Raw genomic sequence first — 27,413 nt, 5'->3', positions numbered from 1 at the left:
TCTTCCACAAAATACCAGCTTTTCCACAAAATACCAACTTCTGCACATGGGCCACAAAGTTTCAATCGCACTGTACGTGCGTGCCCGCACGTGGTATTTTGTGAAAGAGCCACACTCAAGGGGCCAAAGAGCTGCATGTGGCTTGTGAGCCGCGGTTTGGCGACCACGGCCTTAGACCAATGCCTGGCAGACATTAATATAAATTTGTTGAATAAAACAGTATAATTCTAAACCTTCTTTAGGCCAGCAACCTGAGAAAAAAGTTGACATTCCAAAGGTAAAAGAGTGATGAGGCAGGAATAGAGACAAATGGTTTATTTGGTAACAAGAAGTAAAAGAGGAATTCTTAATTCCTTTTCTCTCTGTGGTTACTGAAATGCAATGACTATTGCATTTCAGTGGATAGCAACATACAAGAATTCCCTTGTAGTCCTTGATCTTCTGCAATAGTGCAAAGATGCCTGAGTTCTGTGACTTGCAATTACTATTTTCTAGACAGAAGTGCCAACTGCTGTGCCTTCCAATGTATCAACAGTTACATTTTCCTTCTTGTCTTCAGGTTTCATGGCAGGAAACAGAAGTACTTCCTACGAAAGATAAGATGATTCATAGCATGTTTCTTGGATCCTCAAGAAATGTAAACAATTAGTATTCCTTCTGCCTCAAATCCTGTAAGGTTACATGCTCTGATCTTCTGCCCATGGCGTGGCATATAACTCCTTTGTCCGCTCCTCCCTCTAGCCCAAAGCACACTCTTGTTCTCCAGGCCCACCACGCCCCAGGTCTGACCCAGTGGAGCGCTTCAGGGTGGTGTGCGCATGGAGGGCTACTGTACCTTGATGTTATTGGAGTCTGTGAGAAACATGGTGACTCGGTCAATGCCCATGCCCCAGCCAGCTGTGGGGGGCAGCCCGTATTCCAGGGCAGTGCAGAAGTTTTCATCTATGAACATGGCCTCATCATCGCCAGCGGCCTTGGCCTAGAAGAGAAGAGAACCACACAGGGACACTGTTATGGGCTGCATCATCTCTCGGTGTCTGAGTCAGCATGTTAAGACACCCAGCACTTACTGGGAATGGGGTTTCCTCGTAACTCTAGGATGGAGCCTGGAGGTCAGGAATGATGAAATCTACCTCAGATCACATGCAAATTTCTCTGAAATGAAAAGAGCTCCACTGCCTGGGGCTCTGCAAACCCAGTGAGACTGATTTTCAGAGACTCTGATGATTCCCAAGAGTCCTCCCTTCATTTCCTAAAACCACTTGTCAGTGGCAATGTTTGTGCAGGCAGCCTGTGAGGGCTCTGTCTGCATTAATCTTTAACTGCCTCTCACCCCCAGTCACTTCAATAAATGTATCATCTGAGAAAAAATTACATTCTTGTTAGGCAAATGTATTTGTAAGACAAGTGTCACACTCCTTACAGAGATAATCTTGCCTAAAGCTCCTCTCACGTAGAAATTCTAGGGCCCAACTAGTCAAGTTCTCAGTTTTGAAATGTGAGTTCCTCTAGTGAAGCCAGTGGCTTTATCCTTCATTTCTGCTGAAGTCACCAAGAGATGCAAACAATGACACAGACCAGGGTTCAAGCTGACTTCCTGGTGAGTACGGACACTGATGAAATATATGCCTCTGTTCCCTCTCCTTCCTTACCTTGGCCTGTTCTTCGAAAAGCTGCCGCTGCTTCATGGGGTCGTTCAGCTCAGTGTAGGCATTGCAGATTTCCTTCTTCATGACAAAAAGCTCAAAGCGCTCAGTCAGACCCTCTTTAGCACGGTGCCTGGGGACAAGAGACCGAAGGGGAGGTTCACTAATAATAATCTACCATCTGGTACGAACATGAGTTCCTGAATTCCAGCTGACTCAAAAGTTACTGAAGCCTGCACACATTCTCAGCACCAAATCATTTGGTACAACAGTGAGGACAGTTACACAGGGAGACAGGGAAGCTCTATCTTCACAACAAACCTGTGTGGTAGACTGCCACACTGAACCACACTTCCTATAGTCGCTGTCGCATGGACTCTGGGCTGCCCATATGACTTGCTTGGTCAATGGGACAACAGCAGAGGCCTGATATGTGTTTGCACACTGGGAGTGCTTCCTCTTAGAACCCAGCTTCCAAATAGGAGTCCAGGCTACACTGTCAGAGAGGTACACGTGGAGAAGCAAGGTGCCCTGGCAGAGTTCCCAGTTGAAAAAAGCCACCTGAGTTACCCTAGCCAACACTACGTAGAACAGAGAGATTACCCAATGAACTCATGAAATGTTGAGAATAAGCTATTTTATGCTACTAAGTTCTGGGGATGTTATGAAGCAATAGGTAACTGACACAATGCTGTATCTTACCATTTTGCCAAAGGGCTCATTATCTGAGGGTGATCACAGATGAATGTAGGATTGATGCATGTCACTTCCAGGAACTCCCCAACAAGCTTAGTGAGAAAGAAAAGCAAGCTTGAGATCCTTTCTGAATGGCATTTTGATTGCCCCAGGCTAGGTGGAAGAGGATCAGTCTCCACACACACCAACTCTTCAAGAGCTAAGGATTAACTGAGCTACCATCCATAACTATTTTGCAGAATTTAATATAGCAAAACTTGTTAATTCTCTTATGTCTAGTTCACCTTCATAAGGAACGGGGGGCTGGTTACCACCGGATGAGGGTATGTGCTAACGTGCATGGCCTTTTCACCTTATCTAGGAGCCTGGCTGTAGTCCGAGGTGGAGGGCATTCAACACCTTTTGTCACACAGATATCATCAAGAATTTTGCGAGTTTCTGTAATACAAATGTACGAGTTAGGACAGAAGACATCATACTTCCCCAGTAAGAAGGTATAGAAAGTGGGAAATGCTAGCCCCAACATTATCTAATTCAGAACTAAACAGAAAGGAGAGGCACACAATGGAGGCCTGCATCACTTTACCTTCCGTTTCGAAGAGGTTCGTTTCTGGCAGCTTCACGCCCAGGGCCTTCTCAAGCTCTTCTACCATGCTGATTTTCCGAAATGGTGGGGTGAAGTCAATCTCGTAGGCTTGGCCCTCTGGGCCATCTGGATGGTAGGTGACCTTATAACTGCCTGTGATGTGCTTCACCATCCCTGGGAAAGAAATACCCATTTAAAGAGGACCAATGGGAAGTCCTCCTGAAAGCAGCACACCAGCCCCTCAGACTGATGTGAAAGACAAAGCAAGCGGGAGGGATCACCTGAAATCATCTTCTCTGTGATTTCCATGAGATCTCGATAGTCTGCGTAGGCCATGTAGAACTCACAGGTGGTGAACTCAGGATTGTGAGTCATGTCAATTCCTTCGTTCCGGAACTGGCGGCCAATTTCATAAACCCGGTCAATGCCACCAACCACCAGCATCTAACAATAAAATATATGATGTCATCGTGGCTAATCTTATCTTAATGACTCTGGAAAGTTTCAGCCTGTAAAAGCTGTACCTTGGTTTTTACAGCTCAAGCATGATCTCCGGTCCCTACCAATGCCAAGCACCCTACTCTCTTTAGGTCTTTGCAGTGGATAGTCATCACTAATTATTTTGGCTGCCCAGGACCTCGGAATACTGTTCCTTTGTCTGGGTGTCCCCACATCTTATGAGTGTGAACCTCCCCAAGAAAGAAACCTCTCTTGGGGTTAGGATGCAGACACATGACCACAGCTCCCCATCAATCAGACATAACTGTGAGGCTTCAACTAGGAAGCTATTGAAAGAAGATGAGGTATCGCACGGAATTCCTTCTGGCCAAGGCGCCAGAGAGATCTAGCTTTTAGAAGTAGTAACTGCAGAGGGTCCTAGGGGCAGTGACCTGTGCCTAGTGCCAGGGTTATGAGCCGTGGTAACTGTGCCTAGTAGAAAAGATACTAGGTTTCCCAGGGGATGACCTTAAAACGGATTCAGAAACCTCATCATGTGGTTTCCAAAACCTGATTTTTTTATCCTCCTGAAAACTGTGAGCATCCTCATATATTTTAATACATTTTTCTTTTGCTTAAACTAGTTGTAAGAGATTTTGTTGTCTGCAACTAAGAATCTTGAATGATAGCTTTCAATATTTATTTTGGTGATTTGAAGGTAGTTATTTCAAACTTCTAGAGAGAGATTAAGTTCTCTTTTTTACAAAACACTAAAATCAGATCTAATTCAAGGAGAACTATAAACTATAATGGAAACCAACGCAGGGTAGGACTTGTACACCTAGGAAAGATCCCTTTGCCCTCTAACCTGTAATGCTCTACCGATCTTGTAGAGAAATTCTGTAGGTTTAACCCTCACAAGCCTGACAAATTAGAATATTCTCCCGGCTGTTCTACCCTCACTATTCCTCTTATTTCTGACTGCATCTGTCCAGTCAATGGCTCTCCAGCATTCTGCTTCTCTAAGGCTACTGGCATCTTCTTCTTGATTACCTTATGGTAGAGTTCTGGAGCAATTCTCATGTATAAATTCATGTCCAGCTCATTGTGGTAGGTGATAAAAGGCTTTGCCACAGCTCCCCCTGGGATGATGTTCATCATGGGAGTTTCAATCTAAAGAACAGGGAGAAACATTTAGTTCTCAGGGGTGTCAAACCAGAGGCGTTGGGGGAAAGTTCATGTTCTATCCCTAAGTAAAAGTTAAGTTCAATAGTAATGTGCAAGTACTTGACAAAAAAGTAGATGCAGCTTAATTTTCTAAATACCAAGCACCATTAACATAGTACAACAGTTCCTTGGATAACATTTCGTTAATGTTAGTTATAACATTTAAATGCCACAGGAACTTAACTCTTAATATCAATAGCCTTAATATCAATGGTAAAATTGATTTCATTATGTTATTTTGTTTAAAGTTGCAGAATCTATCAATGATGTTAAGAAATTAAAAACAATTTTTTAATGATACAGAAAAACAAAATGAGTTGATAACACACTGAATGTGGTATCATTACTGTTTGGATGGTATCATTACTACACTTTGTCCTTTATCTAGGAAACCAGGTCCTTCCTAATCAGGGTACTAAGAAAACAAAGTAGTACAAAGATGCTGGCAAGAAAGGGAACTTTTCATTGAGCATGAAGGATACTGACACAAGACATGCCTTGGAAAAGGGAAGAGAAGGAACAGTAAGAGGCAAGCATGGCAAGGCAGCCTATTTGTTAAGAACTCTCCATTACCTCTAGGAATCCCAACTCATCCAAGAAACTTCTTATATATGTGATGATCTTAGAACGGATGATAAATTTCTGTCTCACAAAGTCATTCAGGATCAAGTCCAGGTATCTTTGACGATATCGTGTTTCCTAAACCAAAAGCAACAGAGATCACTAACACGGCTGATTCAATGGTATGATAGACCACAGCTGGGAAGTCACGAGAGCTTACCTTGTCTTTGAGGCCAAAGTGAAGATGAGGTAACATATGCAAGCAAGGAGACAGCAGTGTGATCTCATAGGGAATAATGCTCAGTTCACCCTTCTTGGTTTTCCCAGGATTACCCTGAACTCCAATTATGTCTCCCCGACGCAGTTTGTTATTGATACGAACAAATTCTTCTTCTGATTTATAATTCCTGAGTAAAAGGAAAATGTGATTCAGTATACAATATTCCAAATTAAAACTGACAACAAACAAACAAACAAAAATCCTGACCACTGGCTTACTCTGGAAACCTCACTAAACTGTTAATGCCTAGTTAATGTGAGCCCAAGAAAAATCTCAGATTCAAGATCAACTATTAATAAAATAAAAAGTATTATCTTTTGCCCTAGCTGGTTTGGCTCAGTGGATAGAGTGTCAGCCTGCGGACTGAAGGGTCCCAGGTTCAATTCCGATCAAGGGCACATGCCAGGGTTGCGGGCTCAATCCCGAGTAGGGAGTGTGCAGGAAGCAGCTGAATCGATGTTTCTCTCTCATCGATGTTTCTAACTCTCTATCCCTTTCCTTCTCCCTTCCTCTCTGAAATCTATAAAAATATGTATTTAAAAAAAAGTATTATCTTTTAACTGCTACACAACCCAAGAGCATTCATTACTTTCCAGGTGACCACATGGCCTTTTTATTCTCTTCTCAGGTTTTTAAAAAATATATATTTTATTGATTTTTTTTACAGAGAGGAAGGGAGAAGGAAAGGGATAGAGAGTTAGAAACATCGATGAGAAACATCGATTCAGCTGCTTCCTGCACACTCCCTACTGGGGATGTGCCTGCAACCAAGGTACATGCCCTTGACTGGAAATCGAACCTGGGACCCTTCAGTCCGCAGGCCGATGCTCTGTCCACTGAGCCAAACCGGTCAGGGCTCTTCAGCTTTTTTTACCCAACCATTTCCTACTTCTTCTAACCAAGGGGAAAAGAAGACCACAAGGGACTTTGTCCCCAACTATGTTGTTTTTGTCCATCCTAGAAATCATGTAATAGGCTATTTCTATATACCTAGAATTGGCCATGACTTGCAACTTGACACCCTCTCCTCGAAGGTCATAGAAGATGAGCTTTCCTCCAGACGCTCTTTTGGCATGGATCCTTCCTAGAAAAAGAATAGCAAGAATATTGACTGATAGAACCAGAAGCCATTTCATGATATCAATGCCAAAAAAGCTCCCTCTGCATTTTTGTGTATCTGGGTACAACACAATTCACAACAATTTGAATTTAGCCATAGGCCTAAACCCTGCCTTTGTCTTCAGGACAATGTTGGATGCCCTTTCCAACCAGTTAAAGATGTGCAGGAAGATCTGACTTTAAACATGTTCACTGAATTCACGAAAGATGGCAATGTTGGTGGCAGCATAGACTTTTTTGGATCATCCTGAATTCTCACAAACAATAAGGCAAATCACCAAGAGTCCCAATGCCTCTATGTGGGGAGCAATGGGGTGTCCAATGGATCTGAAAACTGACAATCTCCCATATAGTCATAGGTATTCACTGGAAAATGTGGCAGGCTAAATGGAAGATAGCAGCTGAAACTGGAAGGGGATCTGCCCACTGTGAGTGAGTACAATGGGCTGCACTGAAGTCTAGGGCAGTGGTTCCCAAACTTTTTTTGGCCATGCCCCACCTAAGCATCTCTAAAATCCTGATGCCCCCTCCCGTGACATATAATTCTTATTATTCAAAAAGTGAACTCCTATTCATGTGGAGGAAGCCTAAAAGGCCATTAACTTGGTGTAAACAAGTTTCCAAAGAACATGGCATCCATGAAAGAGAAAAATAAAAGAATGAAAGGTCAGTTGAAGTATTGAGGAAGAAATCACTAAGAAATTGTTAAAAAAATAATATGAAGTGGTATGAAAAAATAGCAAATAAAGTTTCAAAACATATAATAGAGAACTGAAATGCATACTTATGTTACAATATATATTTATACTAGAGGCCTGGTGCACGAAATTCATGCACGTGTAGGGTCCCTAGATCTGGCCAGTGAGCAGGGCCGATTGGGGCTTTCCTTCCTTTCGCACCACCTCCTGGTGGTCAAACGCCCATGGGGACAATTTGCATGTTAGGCTTTTATATATGTAGATACTGTATATGAGGCTGCTAGAACCATAAGAAATGTAAAATATATACTGTTGATAACTCACTCTTGATTGCTCCCCTTAAAAATCAAATTGCCCCACGTTGGGAACCACTGGTCTAGAGGATGAAGCCCTCTAGTGTAGGCCCCAGGAACTGTCTAAATTTAACAGCCAGAGATCTCTTCTAGGACAAGTCCTTGCAAAATTGAATAAGACCAGGGAAACAGACAAAGGAAAGAGAAGTCACAGCAAAAACAAAGGGGAAAGAGAGCCTGGAAATCTCAGAAAGTAAGCTACTATATTTCTGAACACTTGACTAAAATAACAAAAGAGGGAGCTCAGTGAAGTTGGAGTCTTCTTACCTGCCACCTTTAAGGTAATGTCACTCAGGTGGTCCCCAGGCTGCAGGTGACTGTATTCTTGGATGAAGTGAGTGAGCGAGATGTCTACATGGAACTTGTGTGGGTATGGGTTTTCTCCACTGACCTTTAGTTGGTGGACTGCTTGGCTTCGGATCTTGTAGTATTGCTATTTAAATACAAAAACAAAAATGAAAGTGAAAATTCAAGTGAGAAGTGGAACCTGGTCAGATCAGTGGCCCATCTGGCAGAGTACTGTATTTTCCCTTGGAGTGGCCCTAATACACTGAGGTTTCTATAACTGCCTCCAATACACCCCAATACCCTTGAAGTCACAGGAGTGGATATAGAGTGAGATTTGCACCTAAAAGCAAGATTTGACAAATAAAAAAATTTGAGTTCTGCCTAAAATAATAAGCATAATTGGTACAGGTGGCCTTGGTTACTACATTTGTGGACACATAAGCATTAACTTCATTCCCATTTACTCACATTAGACTTTTCCCTAAGGCAGGCCCCTGGGGCCAGGAGGATGTTAAAAAAGGAATATTCTAGCCCTAGCCAGTTTGGCTCAGTGGATAGAGTGTCAGCCTGCAAACTGAAAGGTTCCGGGTTTGATTCCGGTCAAGGGCACATGCCCGGGTTGTGGGCTCAATCCCCAATACGGGGAGTACAGGAGGCAGCCGATCAATGCTTCTCTCTCATCATTGATATTTCTATCTCTCTCTCCCTCTCCCTTCCTCTCTATAATTAATTTAATGTGTATATATATATATATATATATATATGTATATGTATATGTATATGTATATGTATATATATGAATATTCTACAGCAGGGGTTAGTAAATGTTTTCTGAAACAACTACTCAACCCTACTGTTGTAGTCTGAAAGCAACCTCAGACATTTGAAAAAAAAAAAAAAAAGTTATGGCTGTGTTCTAATTTTACTTACAATACCAGGGAGGAGGGAGGAGATGGGGATAAGGGGGAATGGATCTGGCCTGCAGACCACTGTTTACCATCTCTGTCTGGTCTAAAGTATACACTTTCCATGGACCTTAGACTGGAGACACTTTCTCTGGAGCTGCATTACTGCCCAGCTAGTTCCAAGGAAGATTAATCAGTCACTTTGAAGTACTAGATGCTCCTAAATGCCTGTTGACAGCTGCTTAGAAAAATGCTCAGGGCCTATGCTTTTGACTAGATGGAGTGGTAGGCTCTCTCTCATCCTTCTGCCGTGACTTAGGGCCCAGTGGCTGTTCCAGTTCCTATTTTACCTTCTTAGTCATCGGTTCCCAGGGATTTGCCAGAAGCCCTATCAAAAGCTTCCCCATGCCCAGCCAGGGTGGTGGCCCAGAGGACTCACGTTTGGGTCCAGGCTCTCCTCCTCGGGACCCACATCATTGTCAGTGGTGTGGTTGGTGGCAGCAGCATTGGCCTGGCTTAGTTGTTTCTCACTGAGCTCCTTCTGCTTGGCTTCCTTCTCTGCTACTTTCTTCTCAGCTTTCAGGCGTCTCTTTAGTTCACTGTTGGGAAGATGAAAATGTTCAATATGATAGTTGCCTGAAGAGTCCTCTACTATGTTCTGCCCCATAGCCACTTGTCAAAAACATGAACAGCATGGCAGAAATGTTCTTGCTTAGTTCTCCACCCCCAGTTCTAGTCTCTTGGTCACTAAACTCTGTACATAGAGAGACAAAGGGAAAAGTAAATTTAGAATAAAGCTGGGAAAGTTCTTTCTCAGTATATGCTTTCCAGTCTAAGGTCCATGGCAAAGAAAAATCCTACATATTAGTTTATGTTTAAAATAGGAAAAAAGGTTTTCCAGAAAAATCAGCAATATAGTCTTTTCTCAAGCTAATTACGTCAGGGAGCCTTCTGAAGCCAGGGACTGAATCTTAGTTGTCTGGTATCTATCCTTTGTAGAGTATGACGTTCCTTGAGTACCAGACCTGATATGAGAAGGCAATATCTCTACCTCTGTCTGCCACCCTTCCCTACCCCTCCAAGGAATGGGTTAGTCTGGGGCAGGGAAGGGTGGTTCTTCAGAGTTCAAGGAGACATTTCACAGATAATCGCTCCCTCTGCATTGATCAACGCAATGACAAGGGCCTTCAGCATTAGTCTCACTCTGCTCACTGGAGCCTGGCTCAGACAACAAACTGGATAGAACAGTGTACAAAGCGGCATAGCATAGGGGGTAACTTATCATCTTTGGAGCCAGACTCCCCGGGACTAAATTCTGACACATCTACCTATCAATTATGTGACCTCGGACAAGTGACTTTACTTCTCTCCATCTTGTGAAATGGATAATAGACACCCTCCTCCCCAAATGTTATTGTGAGGATTGAGATAATGTATGCAAAGAGATGACCCTGTCCCTAAAGCATATGGTAAACATGCAAATGTGAGCTATTACAGGTATCCCTCACTATCTTAACCCTTTATTCACTGCACCCAGGACAGAAACCTTACATGAACCTTTGGTCAACTCCCTTACTTCTCACTCTTGGTACCTGTCATATGAGACTCAAAAAGTAAAGCAATTCACATAACTTGGTATCCCTTATGATCTGAAAACTTGCTATGTGAACCCAGAAACCAAATAGATTTGGGTAGAAAGGGATACCCACATTATTTAAATAGAATTGATCATTCTTGCCCTGGCCAGTGTAGCTCAGTTGGTTAGGCGTCATCCTGTGCACCAGGAGATCGCTAGTTTGATTCCTGATCAGAGCACATGCCCGATTTGGGGGCTGGATCCCCAGTGGGGGTATGCAGGAGGCAGCTGATTGATGCTCACCTCTCACCTCTCACCTCTCTCTCTCTCTCTCTCTCTCTCTCTCCCCCTCTATTGTGCTGTAATTCAGCCAGGGGGCATCTCATCCTATCTAGTTCTTCCTAGCATTAACATAATAAACCCATTCAACAGGGTGTTGCTCTCTCACTCTTTTGTAAAATATACTTTTGTTGATTTCAGAGAAGAAGGGAGAGATAGAATAACACCAATGATGAAAAAAAATCAGTGATCAGCTGCCTCCTGTACACCCGTACTGGGGATCAAGCCTGCAACCCCAGCATATGCCCTTGATCAGAAAGGAACCTGGGACCCTTCAGTCTGCAGGCTGACACTCTATTCACTGAGCCAAACGGTTAGGGCTAGGTGTTGCTCTTTAAATCAAATCAATCCTAAGGATAATCCAAAAAGGTCATGTGGGTAGAAATTAGACTGGAAACCAAATTAATCTCAAGAGCAAACAAATTCTAGATAGACAGGAAAGGGAAAACAACCTGAACTAGAAATTTTTTATTCATATAAGGTTTCTTTTCAGCAGTTCTAGAATAAGATCTGCAAGTCTTTTCCAGAATTTTAAGGACAGAGCATATGAATTTATTAAAGAGAACATGAGAGAAGTTTTACATGAGAAAAGTTTTGGTAGCAAGGCTTTTTGTTTCCTTAGCAACAAGTCCAAAGACTTAGCCAGAGGCTTAACAGAAAAGGACCCAAGTAAGGGGAGGACTTTTGCTCCCAGAACAATAAAGAAGGTAATGAGCACCAACCTTCTTTTATTAGAAAGTGGCTGGTCCTTGTGAAGCGCTGTGAAAGGAGCAAGTGGACCCAGTCGCGGCTGCCTCTGCCCCCACTGTGCCCAGGAGGTTTGGCGCAGGGACCCCCTAACAAGCCTTATAGCAGCTTGCGTCAACATGGCAGAACACCCTGGAACTAATGATTACCACCACCTAACAGGAAACACAGAGATGTGGTGTCAGATGGGACAGACAGTATACATAAACCCAACCAGCACTCCTACTCTATGGGGTGGGGGAGGATGCAAAACCTTTCGGTGTCCCATTTTACTTAAGACCCTCTTGTAAAGCAGCCCCTAACACTCACTCTTCTGCAACTGGAACTGACAATGTTCTCAGTCCAGGCTATGGTAAAAAGATGCACATCTGGGGTCAAAAGTCAACAGCAATAACTTACAGGTAGAAATGATGACAATATTCTAGAAAATCAGAGACAGGACCTAAAGCAGTGCTTCTGAAGCTCCTATTTCTTGGCACAGAAAAGCATATAAAATGTCACTGTCAACTACAACTCTAGATGAAGGTAAAAGCAAGCCACACAAAAGCACCTGAGTCAAAGATAAGACTTGTTTGGAGCTCTAGGAATAAGGGAGAAAGGAGAATTTCAGGGAGGGTCTTAAAACTATATTATGTTTATACATCAACACTGGAAGGCAACAGAAATACAGGGATCATGTTCTTTATTGCATTCAAATAAATTTGGCTTTTCATCTGGAAATGAGTCACCTGTTAGGCAGGCCATGTGTTTTTTGGGTTTTTTTTTTTGGTGTGGGCTTTTTTGGTGTGGGTTTTTGGTTTTTTTTTTGCGGGCATCTTGCTTTTATTTCTGAACAATCTCAATGCTTCTCATTATATCTCATAATGTTCGTGGGAAGGGAGAGAACATGGACATCCTGTCTCCCACTGCAGAGCTGATTAGTAGTGAGGATATCCACTGCGAAGGACATGAAGCAGCAAGGCAAGGAGATCCCTTATGCCTGGGGATGGGCATGGCCAACAGCCCTCTGGCCTGTGCCTCTCCTCATGGGGAGGTCTCCATGGAATGCCCATGACTCCAGACACAGGCCATCTGTTTTTAAACTTGGAGAAAATAACTGGCATCATATAGTGCTCACTAAAGATTCAGACCAAGGAAATTCCAAGAACAATAGTAGAAAATATTAATAATATTATTTTAGCTCATGGTCACTAGAGGTATGCCATCAACGACAGATTCTTTTAGACAACATGAGGTATGGTGCAGTCACTATAGAAAGTTTGATTTTAGATGTCTGCTCCAGAGCTTTGGATCAGTGGTAGATCATACTTTAGTTATGCACACTTCAGCAATGTATGTAATCACCCAGAGTCTCAGTCCATTAAAATGAAAAATGGACACTTGCAAGGTTATTATTGAGATCACATAAAAAGTTTGTACATTCCCAGCACAGTGCCTGACACAGAAAAGCTGCTTTAAAAAGTGGTAGCTATGCTTAATTTAAGAAAATCCAGTAGAAAGTGGCCAGTTTCCTATATTTATCTTAAAATTGTACTTTCAACTGGAGACGTTGCTTATCAGTCATCTGTGATTTACACCCTAATATTCAATACTAATGTAACAGATCAAAGTCCAGTCAATCTTCCCAAAGGCGGAAGTCCAAGACCAGGTTCCAAACATAGAGACCCATCAGACACTCAGAACAAAATATTAGGGTCTATCAAACCATGACTTTAGGTATTTTAATTTTTCAATAATACTTAAGAGAATAAACCCAGAGACACAAAGGAAACATTTTTACTAATTGAGAGCAATTCCAGCAGGGCTCAGCAAGAGAATTGAACCCTAATGTACTAAAAACAACCATCCTATATAATAAAACCCTAATATGCAAATTAACCGAACAGCAGAACGACCGGTCGCTGACACTCACACTGACCACCAGGGGGGCAGATGCTTGATGCAGGAGCTGCCCCCCCGGTGGTCAGTGGGCTCCCATAGGGGGAGCGCCGCTCAGCCAGAAGCCGGGCTCACGGCTGGTGAGTGCAGCAGTGGTGGCGGGAGCCTCTCCCGCCTCCGCTGCAGGTGGGTGGTAAGGAGCAAGGGGTCCTGGACTGTGAGAGTCCTGGACTGGACTGGGAGAGGGACGTCTGCCTACCGGCTTAAACCTGATCCCTGGGGGAATCGGGCCTAAGCCAGCAGGCAGACATCCCCCAAGGGGTCACAGACTGCAAGAGGGTGCAGGCCAGGCTGAGGGACACCCTCCTCCCCCTTCCCCAACAGTGCACAAATTTCGTGCACCAGGCCTCTAGTTACATATAATGAACTACCGTCCTATGCTTCTGGAATGATTCTATTTATGTACCATTCTTGGGAGTATTGAGAAAAGTCACTCAAGCCTTAGCCGGTTTGGCTCAGTGGATAGAGCGTCGACCTGTGGACTGAAGGGTCCCAGGTTCGATTTTAGTCAAGGGCACATGCCCAGGTCGTGGGCTCTATCCCCAGTGGAGAGCGTGCAGGAAGCAGCCAATCAATGATTCTCCCTCATCATTGATGTTTCCTACTCTCTCTCCCTCTTCCTTTCTGAAATTAATAAAAAAATATATATTTCTTAAAAAGTCACTCAAATCATTGCCTATGTTCTATAAAGAACCCTGGTTAAGAGGGAGTGTAGTATGCAGAGAATATAAGACATAGTTAAAAAGTGTAGCTAGCCCTGGCCAGTGTGGCTGGGTTGGTTGGAGTGTCATCCAGCCACTGAAGGGTGGGATTCCCGATCAGAGCACATGCCCAGATCGAAGATTCCATCCTGGGTGAGGCAGGAGGCAGCCCATGGATGCTTCTCTTTCACATCCATGTTTCTCTCTCTCTCAACAAAAGGGGGGGAGGGGTGACTGGTATAGTTCAGTGGTTGTGTTGACCCAGGAACCAAGAGGTTACCAGATCGATTCCTGGTCAGCATTTGATCCCCAGTAGGGGGTGTGCAGGAAGCAGCAGATCAATGATTCTCTATCATGGGTGTTTCTATCTCTCCCTCTCTCTTCCTCTCTAAAATCAATAAAAACATTTTTTTAAAAGGCGGGGGGAGGATAGTCTTTACTTATTTATATTTACCTTCACACTTCAAGGAGTGCAATGGACAAAATTATATCCAGCAATGCTAAATGCAGCTTAGTATTCCTGGCTGGCTAAGACAGTTCCTACTACTAGACGTTGGTCATTCCCAGAACTCACAGATTCTTTGAATAATCCATATGGACGGGTGCACGACACATTTTATAACTGATAACTTTATTTTTTAAAATTTTTATTTATTGATTTGAGAGAGAGGAAGGGGGAGAGGGAGATTTTGTTGTTCCACCCATCCATGTATTCATTCATTGGTTGATTCTTGTATATGCCCTGACGTGGGATGGAACCAGAAACCCTGGCATGAAGGGAGACACTCTCCCCAACTGAGTACCCTGCCAGGGCCAGAACTGATCGCTTTAATACACAAGGTTCAGAATGGCCTTAGGGAGGCCAAGGAAAATTAAGGTCTTTCTGAACAGCCAGGGTATTTAACATTTCTCCAACCTCCTTATTGGGGCGTGGGTTCAGTATTAAAACAACACATTTCCTCCGGGGGAGAAAATGGGAGGAGTAAGTTTCGCTTGTCAAGTTTCGCTTTCCAGTTCTTGGAATTCTCTTATTTCAGGATCCGACAGGTGGGGAACCCACCAGGCCTAGACCCCGGGACACCCTGGGCAATGTAGTTTCCGGGCGTAGCGACTCTGTCCCCACGCGTCCTCACCCATAAGAACCAGCAGGAAGGCCCCAGACTTGACCCCCTCGGCCGGAGCCTAGAGGAATTTCCTAGCCCGGACTCTCTGGCTGCAAAGGCCTTAGTGACCCGCAAAACTACTTACTTCTTGCTCAGTTTTGACTCGCCGCCGTCCACATTCACCCCAGGCTCCTGCACCGCAGCCATCTCTCCCGAGGCCCGAAGTGAAAGTAACGAGGCTGCACAGTGAAGTCCCAGTCGAGGTTTGAAGCCCCGCCTCTTCCGGAGAGAAGGGGGCGGGCACTCCTTGCGCGCTACCGCCGCGCAGACGCAGTGAGGGGTTTCGCAGGCGCGGCGTCCGGAGCGGTACCTCAGGTCCGTTCGTGGTGCTCCGTGCCTAGTTCTTCTCGTCCTCTGCGTCAGCTATGGCGGAGGCGATGGATGTGGGCAAAGACAACGGGCCCACTCATTCCTCGACTCTGTTCGTGAGGGAAGATGGCAGCTCCATATCCTTCTACGTGCGTCCCAGCCCGGCGAAACGCCGGCTCTCGACGCTTATCCTGCACGGCGGCGGCACCCTGTGCCGGGTGCAGGAGCCGGGGGCCGTGCTGCTGGCCCAGCCCGGGGAGGCGGCGGCCGAGGCCTCGGGCGACTTCATCTCCACGCAGTACATTCTAGACTGCGTGGAGCGCAACGAGAGGCTCGACTTGGAGGTCTATCGGCTGGGCCTGGCCCCGGCGGCCGACCCGGCAGCGGAGACGAAGAGCGGGGCTCCGGCCGAGCGCGCCGCCGTGGAGCCCGAGGGGCCGCCGCTCACGGGGCGGGTCGCCTTCACCGACGCGGACGACGTGGCCATCCTCACCTACGTGAAGGAACATGCCCGCTCGACCAGCTCCGTCACGGGCAACGCCTTGTGGAAAGCGATGGAGAAGAGCGCGCTCACTCCGCACTCGTGGCAGTCCCTGAAGGACCGCTACCTAAAGCACCTGCGGGGCCAGGAGCACAAGTACCTTTTGGGGGACGCCCCCGTGAGCCCGTCCTCCCAGAAACTCAAGCGGAAAGCGGAGGAAGACCCGGAGGCTGCCGACAGCGGGGGTGAGGCCTGGTGCTGCGACCGTGCGGGTCCCTCCGCCTGTCCTGGTGCTGGTGGGGGCGGGCCCTCCATCCCCGTCCCGTCTGGCGTCCTTTTTGGCGGCTTTGGTGTCATCGTCCGGCCCCTCCCCCCTTTGACATCCGGGTAAAATTACACCATTTTCTAATCTCTTCGATTTCCTTTTTTCAATAATTAGGATATTGCCACGGTTTAATATTCAAAGGGTGTAAAAAAAAAAGTACTATATCTAGAAAATGTTCTCTGTCTACTCATCAGTTAAGCTATCCAGTTTTTTTCCCCAGAGGCAGCGGGGGAACCAGCTTCGAGGGTATAAACTTTATCAGAGATAGTTCAGAGAGTCGTCCTATTTTATTTTAATCATTTAGTTATTGCATTATAGGTGACATACAATATTATGTTAGCTGCAGGTGTACAGCATGGTGATTAGGTATTTGTCTGCATTACGAAATGATCACCATGAATGTAGTCACCATACAAGGTTGCCGACTGTATTCTGTATGCCAGCGGTTTTCAACTGTGTGCTGCAAGAATTTTCACCAACGTGCAATACCTGACTAGACAGAGGCACTGACCTCGTTTCCCTTAGATTGTCAAGTAATAAAATGACAGCAGCCAACACAACAATAGCCCTCCAGTGTAAATGAATCAAAATTGTACCTTTCTTTGGTAAGTTGGGCAAAAACATATATATTTTGGTGTGCCACAGAATTTTAGTAATCAGCTTATGGGTGCCATGAGATGGAAAAAGTTGAAAATCCCTGCCCTGTGCTGTACATTACATCCTGGGACTTATAACTGGAAATGTGTACCTCTTAGTCCCCCTTACCTATTTTGCCTGCTCCCCACCCCCACCCCATTCCCCTGCCTTCTGGCAACCACCAGTTTGAGGACATATTTCTCCTGTGTCCAGGTAGATTCAGTATAAACCATTTTAAAGGCAAGCCAGATCAGTTTATTTTTCTGTGTTTTTAAAAAATATATATATTTTATTGATTTTTTACAGAGAGGAAGGGAGAGAGATAGTTAGAAACATCGATGAGAGAGAAACGTTGATCAGCTGCCTCCTGCACATCTCCTACTGGGGATGTGCCCGCAACCAAGGTACATGCCCTTGACCGGAATCGAACCCGGGACCTTTCAGTCCGCAGGCCGACGCTCTATCCACTGAGCCAAACCGGTTTCGGCTATTTTTCTGTTTTGGCTTAATTGAATGTATATCCACATAAGAAGGTTCTTGGCTATTGGAAGTCGCTTCCTGGTCTCATGGGTGAAGTGAATTTTTTTAAAAAATATATTTTTATTGATTTCAGAGAGGAAGGAAGAGGAAGAGATAGAAACATCAATGATGTGAGGGAATCACTGATTGGCTGCCTCCTGCATGCTCCCCACTGGGGGTCGAGCCTGCAACCCCGGCATGTGCCGATGACTGGAATCGAACCAGGGACGCTTTAGTCTGCAGGTCCACGCTCTCCATTAAGCCAAGAAGTGAGTTTTTAAGGCAGGTGAATTGAATGTTGAGACGCAGGCCTGGTTAGTGCTCAGTGCAAAGGCTTTAAGGCACTTCACTTTTTACATAATAATGGCTATTGGAACTTAGATTGAAAAACCCATTTGTTTAAAGAAGCTTGCTTTCTCTCTACTTCCCTTCTCTTATGTAACAGTTAAAGTCTGGGGAGGTAAAATCTATTTCTCCTTTTGGTATGCTTTGTAGAATTTTGTTTTTGTTAAAAGTGACATTTCAGATTTATTCATTCAACAGAGATTTGGGTGCCAGACACTGTTATCCTGCTGGGATGTAACAATAAGTTAAAGTCCCTGTGGTCATGGAGCTTAACATGCTAGCTGAGAAGTGGTAAGTGCTATAGAGAAAAATCAGGGTAAAGGTTGGGGAGGAGGTTGTTTTCCATAGGGGTATAGGGAAGGTCACGATGATGAGCTGATATTTGAGCAGAGACCAAAGGAAATGAGAGTAAGCCAGGTGGTTGGTTATCTGAGGAAGTGTTTCAGATAGAGGGAATAAGTGTAAAGGCCCTGAAGTGGAAATATTTTCTTGGAGCAACAAATAAATCACTGTGGCTGGAATGGAGTAAACGAGAGGGAGCATTCTAGGAGAGGACAGGGCTAGGTGTGTGGGCGAAGTAGATCATTTAGGACCTTGCTTTTAAATCAGTGATATTAGGACTGCTGGCAAGCCGTTTGCGACTTGGGACAAAATTAGGCTGACTCACCCACTCAAAATAGTATTTTGATCATCAGACATTTAAATGTAAAAATTAAAATCCTAAAGTGAGTAAGAGAAAATGTGAATATACTTTTTAATATTAGCATGGTGATAATCCTAAAATCAAAAAGACTAAGGAAACATTTTCCAAAATTGATTACTTAAAAGCTTTTTTCCAGTAGATGTAGCTCAGTGATTGATCGACGACCCATGAACCAAGAGGTCCCTGGTTCAGTTCCTGGTCAGGGCACATGCCTGGGTTGCGGACTCAATCCCCATAAGGGACATGCAGGAGATCATTGTTTCTCATCGATGTTTCTATCTCTCTATCTCCCTTCCTCTCTCTCTAAAATCAATAAAAACATATTTTAATGTTTTAAAAAATAAAAACTTCTCATGATAAAGTCGGAGGGCAAACTGGAAAAATATTTCCAATACATTGCAACAGAGTTAGTTTCCTTAATGTCCAAAGAGCTTGCAAAAGCTAGTAACCAAAAAAGAAAAACTAGTAGAAAAATGAGCAAAGGAAATGGAACAAGAAGTTTCCAGAAAAGGAAATAAATGGCCATAAACAATGGAGAAATATTGTTATTAAATAAAAATAAACTAGACCCTGAACAGAGGACCAAATAAGCTATGCCTGGACTTTCTGATCCATGGAAACTATGAAATAATAAGTGTGTGTATGTGTGTTTAAAGTAAACTAGAGCAAGGAAATGTCATATTTTATCTATCAAATGGCAAAAATTAACAAAATGAGTAATATCCAAAATTAGTGAGGTATATGCAAACAGATACACTCTTACATTGTTAATAGAAGAAAATTGATACAATTTCTTTGAAGGGCATTGTTTAAATTGCTTGTTCCCTTAACCTAGACAATATTGCTTCTAGGAATTTATCCTACAGATATACAGAACACAAAAGGGTCAAATAGTGAAAAGTAAGTCTCCTTGCTATATATCCCTTCCCCTGGTTCCTCTCCCAGAGGCAGCCATTACTATTGTCCTTGTTATGTGTACTTTTTGCTCGTGATAATAGTAGTATATACTAGAAACCAGTTCTGCAGTGTGTTTTTTTTTAACTTAATAATGATAGACCTTGAAGTCTTTGTGTCTGTGTTGCTTCAACTCATTCTTTGTTTATTGATTGCATTGTATTCCATTTTGTGAATGAACTATAATTTGTTCATTTTATTATAGAAAATTTCAAACATTTATAAAAGTAGAATAGTATAATGAACTATACTGCATGTACCCATTGCCCAACTTCACGTGATTATAGTTCATGGTCAATTTTTTTACATCTATTTCTTTCAATCCAGACTTTTAAGATTATTTATTTATTTATTATATCCTCACCTGAGGACATGCTTAGAGGAAGGGAGAAAGAGAGAAACATTAACCAGTTGCTTGATTGCCTTCTGTAAACTCTCTGACTAGGGATCAAACCGGCAACCCAGATATGTGCCCTGACTGGGAATAGAACTGGTAACCCTTCAGTGCATGGAACGATGCTCAACCACCTGAGCCACTCCAGCCAGGCAGACTTTTGGTATTATTTTGAAGTAAATGCCAGGCATCATGCATTTTATTTATTTCAGCATTATCTCCAAAAGATAACGCTTTTTAAAAATTACTATTTAAAAATTTATATAAAAGAAAATTGACTTAATTTTGTATACAGTTATGCATTTTTAAAATACATATTTTTAATTGATTTCAGAGAGGAGGGGACAGGGAGAGAGAGATAGAAACATCAATGGTGAAAGAGAACCATTGATTGGCTGCCTCCTGCACGTTCCACACTGGAGATCGAGCCCGCAACCTTGGCATGTGCCCTGACTGGGAATCAAACCATGATCTCCTGGTTCATAGATTGACACTTAACCACTGAGCCACCCTGTCTTGGGCAGTTTATGCATTTTCAAAATTTATTTTTTGTGGTAAAATGCACATCACATAAAACTTACCATTTAGCTGGTTTTAAGTGTTCAGTGGCATTAAGTACATCCACATCAGAACTTATTGATATTCCAAAACTGAAACTCTGTATCCATTAAACACTCCCTATTTCTCTCTCCCCCAGCCCCTGACAAGCGCTATTTTACATTTTGTCTCTGAATTTAGTCTTTCTAGGTACTTTATATAAGTGGAGTCATACAATATTTGTCCTGGTTATTTCACTTAGGATAATGTATTGTGTCAGAATTTCACTTTTTTTTTTTTTTTTTTTACACACAATTCCACTTTTTTGTTTTTTTAAAAAAATATGTATTTTATTGATTTTTTACAGAGAGGAAGGGAGAGGGACAGAGAGCCGGAAACATCAATGAGAGAGAAACATCGATCAGCTGCTTCCCGCACAACCCCCACTGGGGATGTGCCCGCAACCAAGGCACGTGCCCCCGACCGGAATCGAACCCGGGACCCCTGAGTCCGCAGGCCGACGCTCTATCCACTGAGCCAGACCGGTTCTGGCAATATTTTTAAGGTTAAATAATATTCCACTGTATGTCTACACCACCTTTTGTTTATCCATTGATGGACATTTGGTTTTTTTCTGTCTCATGGCTATTGTGAATAATGCTGCTATGGGTATGGGTATAGTAAAATCTGTTTGAGACCCTGCTTTCATTTTTGGGGAGCAAAAACCCAGAAATGGAATTGCTCATGCATATGCTAATTTTATGTGTAATAGTTTGAGGAACTGTCGGACCATTTCCCAGTTATGTGTTTTAACATGTATAGATTTGTGTAACCACCACCAAAAATCAGGATATAGAATAGTTCCATCACAAAAATACTTCCATCTATCCTTTGTGTAGATAGTATGTGGTAGATTGTGGTATAGCCCCCAGATCTGCCTTTAGCAGCTGGAAGAGCTGCCTTGCCTAAAGTCCTATCATCTTAGAGCGGCTGGTATCCAGTGACTGATCTATATACAGTTTTAAAGTCTTGGCTCCCTTGCCCCAACTGGGTCAACTCTGAAGGACCTTCTAGCTTCAGATGAGGCCTTGTTGGCACTCTTTCACAGCTCAGTTTTTCTCTGCCCGTTCTGCTTTCTTCACTTCAATGGGTGTTTTCCCAGGCATGCTCTCTGATAAACACCTTATATAGTAACTTCCACCTCAGGATCTGCTTCCCAGAGAACCCAGTTTATTCCAGTTTTGTTAATTTGAAAAATCCATTAATACAAGACAAAAAATGCATTAAGCTTGAAGAGTATTTTTATTTTACATATAAGGACCTAGGAAAATTACCACCATTTGGATAGTACAATTTTTCAGAAGCAAGAGCAGAAATTATTGAATATGCATGTCTTATGTTTTTCTTCTCCTTCTGATAAAAAACAGATGTCTTCTAATGGAAAAAAAAGTACAGGCTCGCTTTTGGTCCAGAGCTCACAGAGCATGCACTATATTTTTGTTTTCTGTAAAAGAGGCTCATTCTAATCTGTGCTGTTCTTCTCTGTAATAGAACCACAGAATAAGATAACTCCCGACTTGCCTGAAGAAGAAGAGGAAGAGGAGGAAGAAGAGGAAGAAGAATTTATAAAGGAAGAGATCAAGGAGAATGAAGAAACAGTCAAAAAGATGCTTATAGAAGCCACCCGGGGGTTTGAGGAGGTTGTGGTATGTTAACTAGATTTAACTCATTTTTTTTCTGTATCTGCATTCTTCTCCTTTGAAATTGGTCCTCCCATCTACCCTTTTTATATACCCACTGCCCAGAATGGTAAAAGAGAAGTTCAAGGTGGAAGAGGGAAACGGAAAGTGTGACTGATACAGGTTCCAGGCATGTAGTTTTTGCTTTTGACAGGAAAGCTTGAGGGGGATAAGTAGAAAAGTTGGGGCAAATTCCTTTTAAACAGTATAAAACATCCCATTTTTAGTACTTTGATCTCAGTATAAGTTTTTCAAAGTTAGCATTTTATAAAAATGTTCTTGTGCTTCTCAGGAACATAAATATAATTTTAAAAAGTTAAATTTCTTAACCAAGCAAGTTGTTTTTTGTGTATTAGCCTTTTAGGAAAGTTTTAGCTCTTCCATATTCAGTCTCACTTCTAATAATCTGTTGAAATCCCATATTTAATCATCATTATAGAGTAAGGCAGGAGCCATAAAATAATGAGCAATAATTGAAAAAAACTCCAAATTATATGTGCATATCTTCTTTAAGAAAAAGGATATTTTATTTATTTTTAATACATATTTTTATTGATTTCAGAAAGGAATGGAGAGGAAGAGAGAGATAGAGATATCACTGATGAGAGAGAGTCACTGATTGGCTGCCTCCACGCCCCACACTGGGGATTGAACCCGTAATTTGGGCAATGTGCCATGATTGGGAATTGAACCGTGACCTTTTTCATAGGTCGAAGCTCAACCATTTAGCCACACTGGCTGGGGGGAAAAGGTTTTTTTAAATGAACTTTTCTTATTAACACACAAAAAGTGGTTAGGCCTCAGTCTAAATCAGAAAAATAATTTGAAGTTTCTGTAATTGGTGAGTGAAGGAATGCACAAGAATTGGCAGAATTCAGGGATTGTTGCCTTGTGTAATCTGAGTTTTTTATTATTTGATATTACATAGGTTAATTTTCCATAAACTTCCAAATGCTCTCAACAACTCCCAAACATGGCCTACATAGGTCTCTTCTTACATAACGTATTTTATAATGTGGCTAAATGTAGTATAGTTAAGAGGCCCTAATACAGCAATGTTGTTGTTTTGTGTTTGTGTGTGTGTGTGTGTGTTTTGTTTTTATATTGATTTCAGAGAAGAAGGGAGGGAGAGAGACAGCCAGAAACACCAACAATGAGAGAGAATCAGTTGGCTGCCTCCTGCACCACCCCCACTGGGGGATTGAGCCCACAACCTGGGTTTGCGTCCTTGACCAGAATCGAATCTAGGACCCTTTAGTCCGCAGGCTGACGCTCTATCCACCGAGCCAAACCAGCTGGGCCTACAGCAATGTTTTTTGACTACTTATATGCAGCCATTGATATGTAGTGGGGATGGATTAATGATAAGCAAAACAGATACAATTTCTGTCCTTATAGAGCTTACAATTTGGGAATGAAGTCACTTTTAACAAGTAATGTAAGTCACTTTTAACAAATAATGTAATGTAATGAAGGCACTTTTAACAAATAATGTAATGCTGCACATTGCCCCAGTGGGGGTTTGGCTCAATGGATAGAACATCGGCCTGCAGACTGAAGGGTCCCAAGTTTGATTCCAGTCAAGGGCACATGCCTGTTTGTGGGCTGGATCCCCAGTGGGGGTGTGCAGAAAGCAGCTGATCAATGATTCTCTCTCATCATTGATGTTTTTCTCTCTCCCTTCCTCTCTGATATCAATAAAAATATATATAAAACAAACAAAAAGAACAGTATTCTTAAAAACAAAACAAAAAATACCCCAAATAATCTAATGCAAAAATACACACATGTGTATGCATATATGTATATTTTTTTCATGTTCAGTGTAGCTTCTAATGTTCTTTTGGGATACCATAATTATACATATACATACACACAGATGCACGTTTGTACACACACACACACCCCACCTGCACACACATTTTTCTTAGCCTGCTATCACAAATGTACATAAATACGTACATATACATACACAGACACACATTCAAGACAAATTGTAAGAAGGAACATGGCATATTAAAGAAACTGGAGGAAGTCCAGTGTGATTAGAGTGAAAAGGGCAAGGAGAAGGTAACTGGGAGAGACCAGATACTGCAAGACTAAGTGTAACTGGGTAATTAGACTAGTTTTATTTATCACTTTCTCTAGGTGGAGGAAAGCCCTGATTTTGAAATACACATAACAATGTGTGATGATGATCCACCCACACCTGAAGAAGACTCAGAAACACAGCCTGATGAGGAAGAAGAAGGAAAAGTTTCTCCACCAGAAGTAGGAGCTGCAATTAAGATCATCCGGCAGTTAATGGAAAAGTTTAACTTGGATCTGTCAACAGTTACACAGGCCTTCCTAAAAAATAGTGGTGAGGTGGAGGCTACCACCTCCTTTTTAGAGTCTGGTCAGAGGGCTGATGGGTATCCCATTTGGTCCCGACAGGATGACTTAGATTTGCAAAAGGGTGATGAGGATGCCCGAGATACATTGGTCAAAAAATTTGGTGCTCAAAATGTAGCTCGGAGAATTGAATTCCGAAAGAAATAATTGACAGGATAACGAGAAAAGAAAAGAGGTGTGGCAGATGAGGTGATATTTTGTGACCATTGAACTTCAGAGATTTTTATGTTGGAACTGACATGTCTTCTGACCAAATGTTGTCATTGCTCTGTGAGTCCAAGATTTTGTAGCTATGCAGAGTTGTGTAGGATAAAAATAAGATATTGGATATATTTAGAGCTGTCCCTGGCAGTATCAGTGTTTCTTGAAGGAAAATATAAACCAGAGAGAGGTTGGTCTACATAGTAATCTTTTTTTGGAATGGAACCTGTATCTTATTGTACAGGAACTAATAACCCAGTTAAAGGAAGAAAATTGGAAGACAGGTCTTTTCAGGCAGTGTGAATAAAGAGCCTCCTGTCCTTTGGCAGAAGCTCCTCTAGATTGTGATAGATTCTAAGTCAAGGATTTAGAAATATGGAAAGATTTCATTACAAGACCTTGAACATGGATTACCCCAAACCTTTGCATCCCCCAGTGAGCTTGGATTTCTAAGATCATCTGACAGTTAATGGAAAAGTTTAACTTGGATCTGTCAACTACTTTGAAAACCCCATGTTTCCTTTGCTAGCAATATTTGGGGACCCTGCTCCTTGGCTGTTCTTTGAATCCTTGTCAGTCAAGCATCTAATGTGTTTCTTTACCTATCACCCAGTTTTGTTTAAAGAGTCTCAAGAATAGTCTTACTTGGTTAATAGTAATAATGTGTTTCTATTTGTTGAGGACAATTTTGTGATAAGGTTGTGTTAGACTTAAAAATTAGTGAATTAATTCCTCTTTGTTGTGTTGCTTTTGTTATTGAAAATAAATGGAACTTTGTATTTGAGTGTCCAATAAGTGTTTGATTATATTCACAAAAATTTCCTATCTAATAATAGACAAACATGGTAATTAACCATACCTCCGCTATGCTTCCCATTGGCGAATCAGGGTGATATGCAAATTAACTGCCAACCAAGATGGTGGCCAGCAGCCATGCAGCTGAAGCGAACATGAGGCTTGATTGCCCCAGCGATGGAGGAAGCCAAGGTTCCCCGCCTGCCGCGGCACAGCTCTGAGCTCTGAAAGCAACAGCTCCGTAAGCAACAGAGTTTCAATTATAGAAGCTAAACAAACCCCAGATACCTGCTTTCAGCCAGCTGGCCTCGGAGCTGGAGCCGCAACAAAGTTTCAATTACAGAAGGTAAATAAATCCCAGAATAAAAAAAAAAGAAAAAAAGGAGCGACTGGGAGCTTCAGTTGCAGGCTTGGCCCATCTGAAAACAGCCCTCAGCCCCTCATCCAGACTGGCCAGGCACCCCAGTGAGGACCCCCACCTTGAAGGGGGTGCAGACAGGCTGAAAACAGCCATCAGCCCCTCATCCAGGCTGGCCAGGCATCCCAGTGGGGACCCCCCACCCTAAAGGGGGTGCGGGCAGCCTGAAAACAGCCATCAGCTCCTCACCCAGGCTGGCCAGGCACCCAAGCAGGACACCTACCCTGATCTGGGACACCCTTCAGGGCAAACCAGCCGGCCCCCACCCGAGCACCAGGCCTCTATCCTATATAGTAAAAGGGTAATATGCAAACTGACCCTAACAGCAGAAAGACTGGGAATGACTGGTCACTATGACACACGCTGACCACCAGGGGGCAGACGCTCAATGCAGGAGCTGCCCTCTGGTGGTCAGTGAGCTCCCACATGGAGGAGCTCTGCTCAGCCACAAGCCAGGCTGATGGCTGCCAGTACAGCGGTGGTGATGGGAGCCTCTCCTGCCTCAGCAGCGCTAAGGATGTCCGACTGCAGCTTAGGTCTGCTTCCCGCCGGCAAGTGGATATCCCCCGAGGGCTGCCGGGCTGCCAGAAGATTGTCTGATTGCCACCTTAGGCCCAATCCCCTGGGGAGCAGGCCTCAGCCAGCAGATGGTCATCCCCTGAGGGGCCCCAGACTGTGAGAGGGCACAGGCCGGGCTGAGGGACCTCCCCACCCCAAGTGCACAAATTTTTGTGCACCGGGCCTCTGGTTTAGGTATAAAAACCATAAAGGAACTGACCTTTTTGCTTATTTATTTATTTATTTAAAATTGTTTTATTGCTTAAAGTATTACAAAGAGTATTACATATGTCTCCTTTTTTTTCCCGCCCTTAACTATCCCCTGGCCTCCTCTACCCCCCAGTGTCTTATGTCCATTGTTTATGTTTATATGCATGCATACAAGTCCTTCAGTTGATCTCTCACCCTCCCTCCCGCCCCCCAACCCTCCCTGGCCTTCCCGCTGTAGTTTGACAGTCTGTTCGAGGCTGCTCTGCCTCTGTATCTATTTTTGTTCATAAGTTTATGATGGTCTTTATTATCCATAAATGAGTGAGATCATGTGGTATTTTTCCTTCATTGACTGGCTTATTTCACTTAGCATAATGCTCTCCAGTTCCATCCATGCTGTTGCAAATGGTAAGAATTCCTTCTTTTTTACAGCAGCATAGTATTCCATCGTGTAGATGTACCACAGTTTTCTAATCCATTCATCTACTGATGGGCACTTAGGCTGTTTCCAGATCTTCGCTATGGTGAATTGTGCTGATGTGAACATAGGGTTGCACATATCCTTTCTGATTGGTGTTTCTGTTTTCTTGGGATATATTCCTAGAAGTGGGATCACGGGGTCAAATGGGAGTTC

General features: G+C 43.2%; 2 protein-coding genes across 3 annotated transcripts; one reads left to right on the top strand and one right to left on the bottom strand.

The window, feature by feature from the left end:
- Positions 1-300: 300 nt before the first annotated feature.
- KARS1 (lysyl-tRNA synthetase 1) lies at positions 301-15,461 on the bottom strand. 2 transcript variants are annotated; one of them, XM_070397743.1, is made up of 15 exons: positions 15,347-15,431; positions 11,435-11,614; positions 9,237-9,396; positions 7,872-8,037; positions 6,425-6,518; positions 5,375-5,561; positions 5,167-5,292; positions 4,420-4,539; positions 3,210-3,372; positions 2,929-3,102; positions 2,695-2,780; positions 2,349-2,434; positions 1,653-1,779; positions 836-979; positions 301-587 (listed from the first exon to the last, which is right to left on the bottom strand). In XM_070397743.1, exons 2-15 carry the CDS (start codon positions 11,578-11,580, stop codon positions 492-494), a joined length of 1,875 nt encoding a protein of 624 aa, XP_070253844.1. In that variant the 5' UTR covers positions 11,581-11,614; positions 15,347-15,431; the 3' UTR covers positions 301-491. The 2 variants fall into 2 exon arrangements, with proteins under 2 accessions (XP_070253844.1, XP_070253845.1); XM_070397744.1 differs by lacking the exon at positions 11,435-11,614 and having other exon boundaries at positions 15,347-15,461.
- Positions 15,462-15,541: 80 nt separating this feature from the next.
- TERF2IP (TERF2 interacting protein) lies at positions 15,542-25,577 on the top strand. The gene is made up of 3 exons (XM_070397749.1): positions 15,542-16,296; positions 22,016-22,170; positions 24,352-25,577. The coding sequence occupies exons 1-3, from the start codon at positions 15,627-15,629 to the stop codon at positions 24,742-24,744; spliced, it is 1,218 nt and encodes a 405-aa protein (XP_070253850.1). The 5' UTR covers positions 15,542-15,626; the 3' UTR covers positions 24,745-25,577.
- Positions 25,578-27,413: the final 1,836 nt, after the last annotated feature.

The sequence above is a fragment of the Myotis yumanensis genome, unplaced genomic scaffold, assembly GCF_028538775.1.
Source record: "Myotis yumanensis isolate MYYU_CA2020_CCGP unplaced genomic scaffold, mMyoYum1.0.hap1 SCAF_18, whole genome shotgun sequence".
Classification (NCBI taxonomy): domain Eukaryota; kingdom Metazoa; phylum Chordata; class Mammalia; order Chiroptera; family Vespertilionidae; genus Myotis; species Myotis yumanensis.
This window is presented reverse-complemented; position numbering and strand designations above follow the sequence as displayed.

Coding starts and splice junctions, on each gene's coding strand:
- KARS1 (XM_070397743.1), bottom strand. CDS start 11,580: ATGTTGACGCAAGCTGCTATAAGGCTTGTTAGGGGGTCCCTGCGCCAA. Junction 8,038..9,236: donor AGGAGAGCCTGGACCCAAAC/GTGAGTCCTCTG, acceptor GTATTTAAATAG/CAATACTACAAGATCCGAAG. Junction 2,781..2,928: donor GAACCTCTTCGAAACGGAAG/GTAAAGTGATGC, acceptor TTTGTATTACAG/AAACTCGCAAAATTCTTGAT.
- TERF2IP (XM_070397749.1), top strand. CDS start 15,627: ATGGCGGAGGCGATGGATGTGGGCAAAGACAACGGGCCCACTCATTCC. Junction 16,297..22,015: donor GGAGGCTGCCGACAGCGGGG/GTGAGGCCTGGT, acceptor TCTCTGTAATAG/AACCACAGAATAAGATAACT. Junction 22,171..24,351: donor GGGGGTTTGAGGAGGTTGTG/GTATGTTAACTA, acceptor CACTTTCTCTAG/GTGGAGGAAAGCCCTGATTT.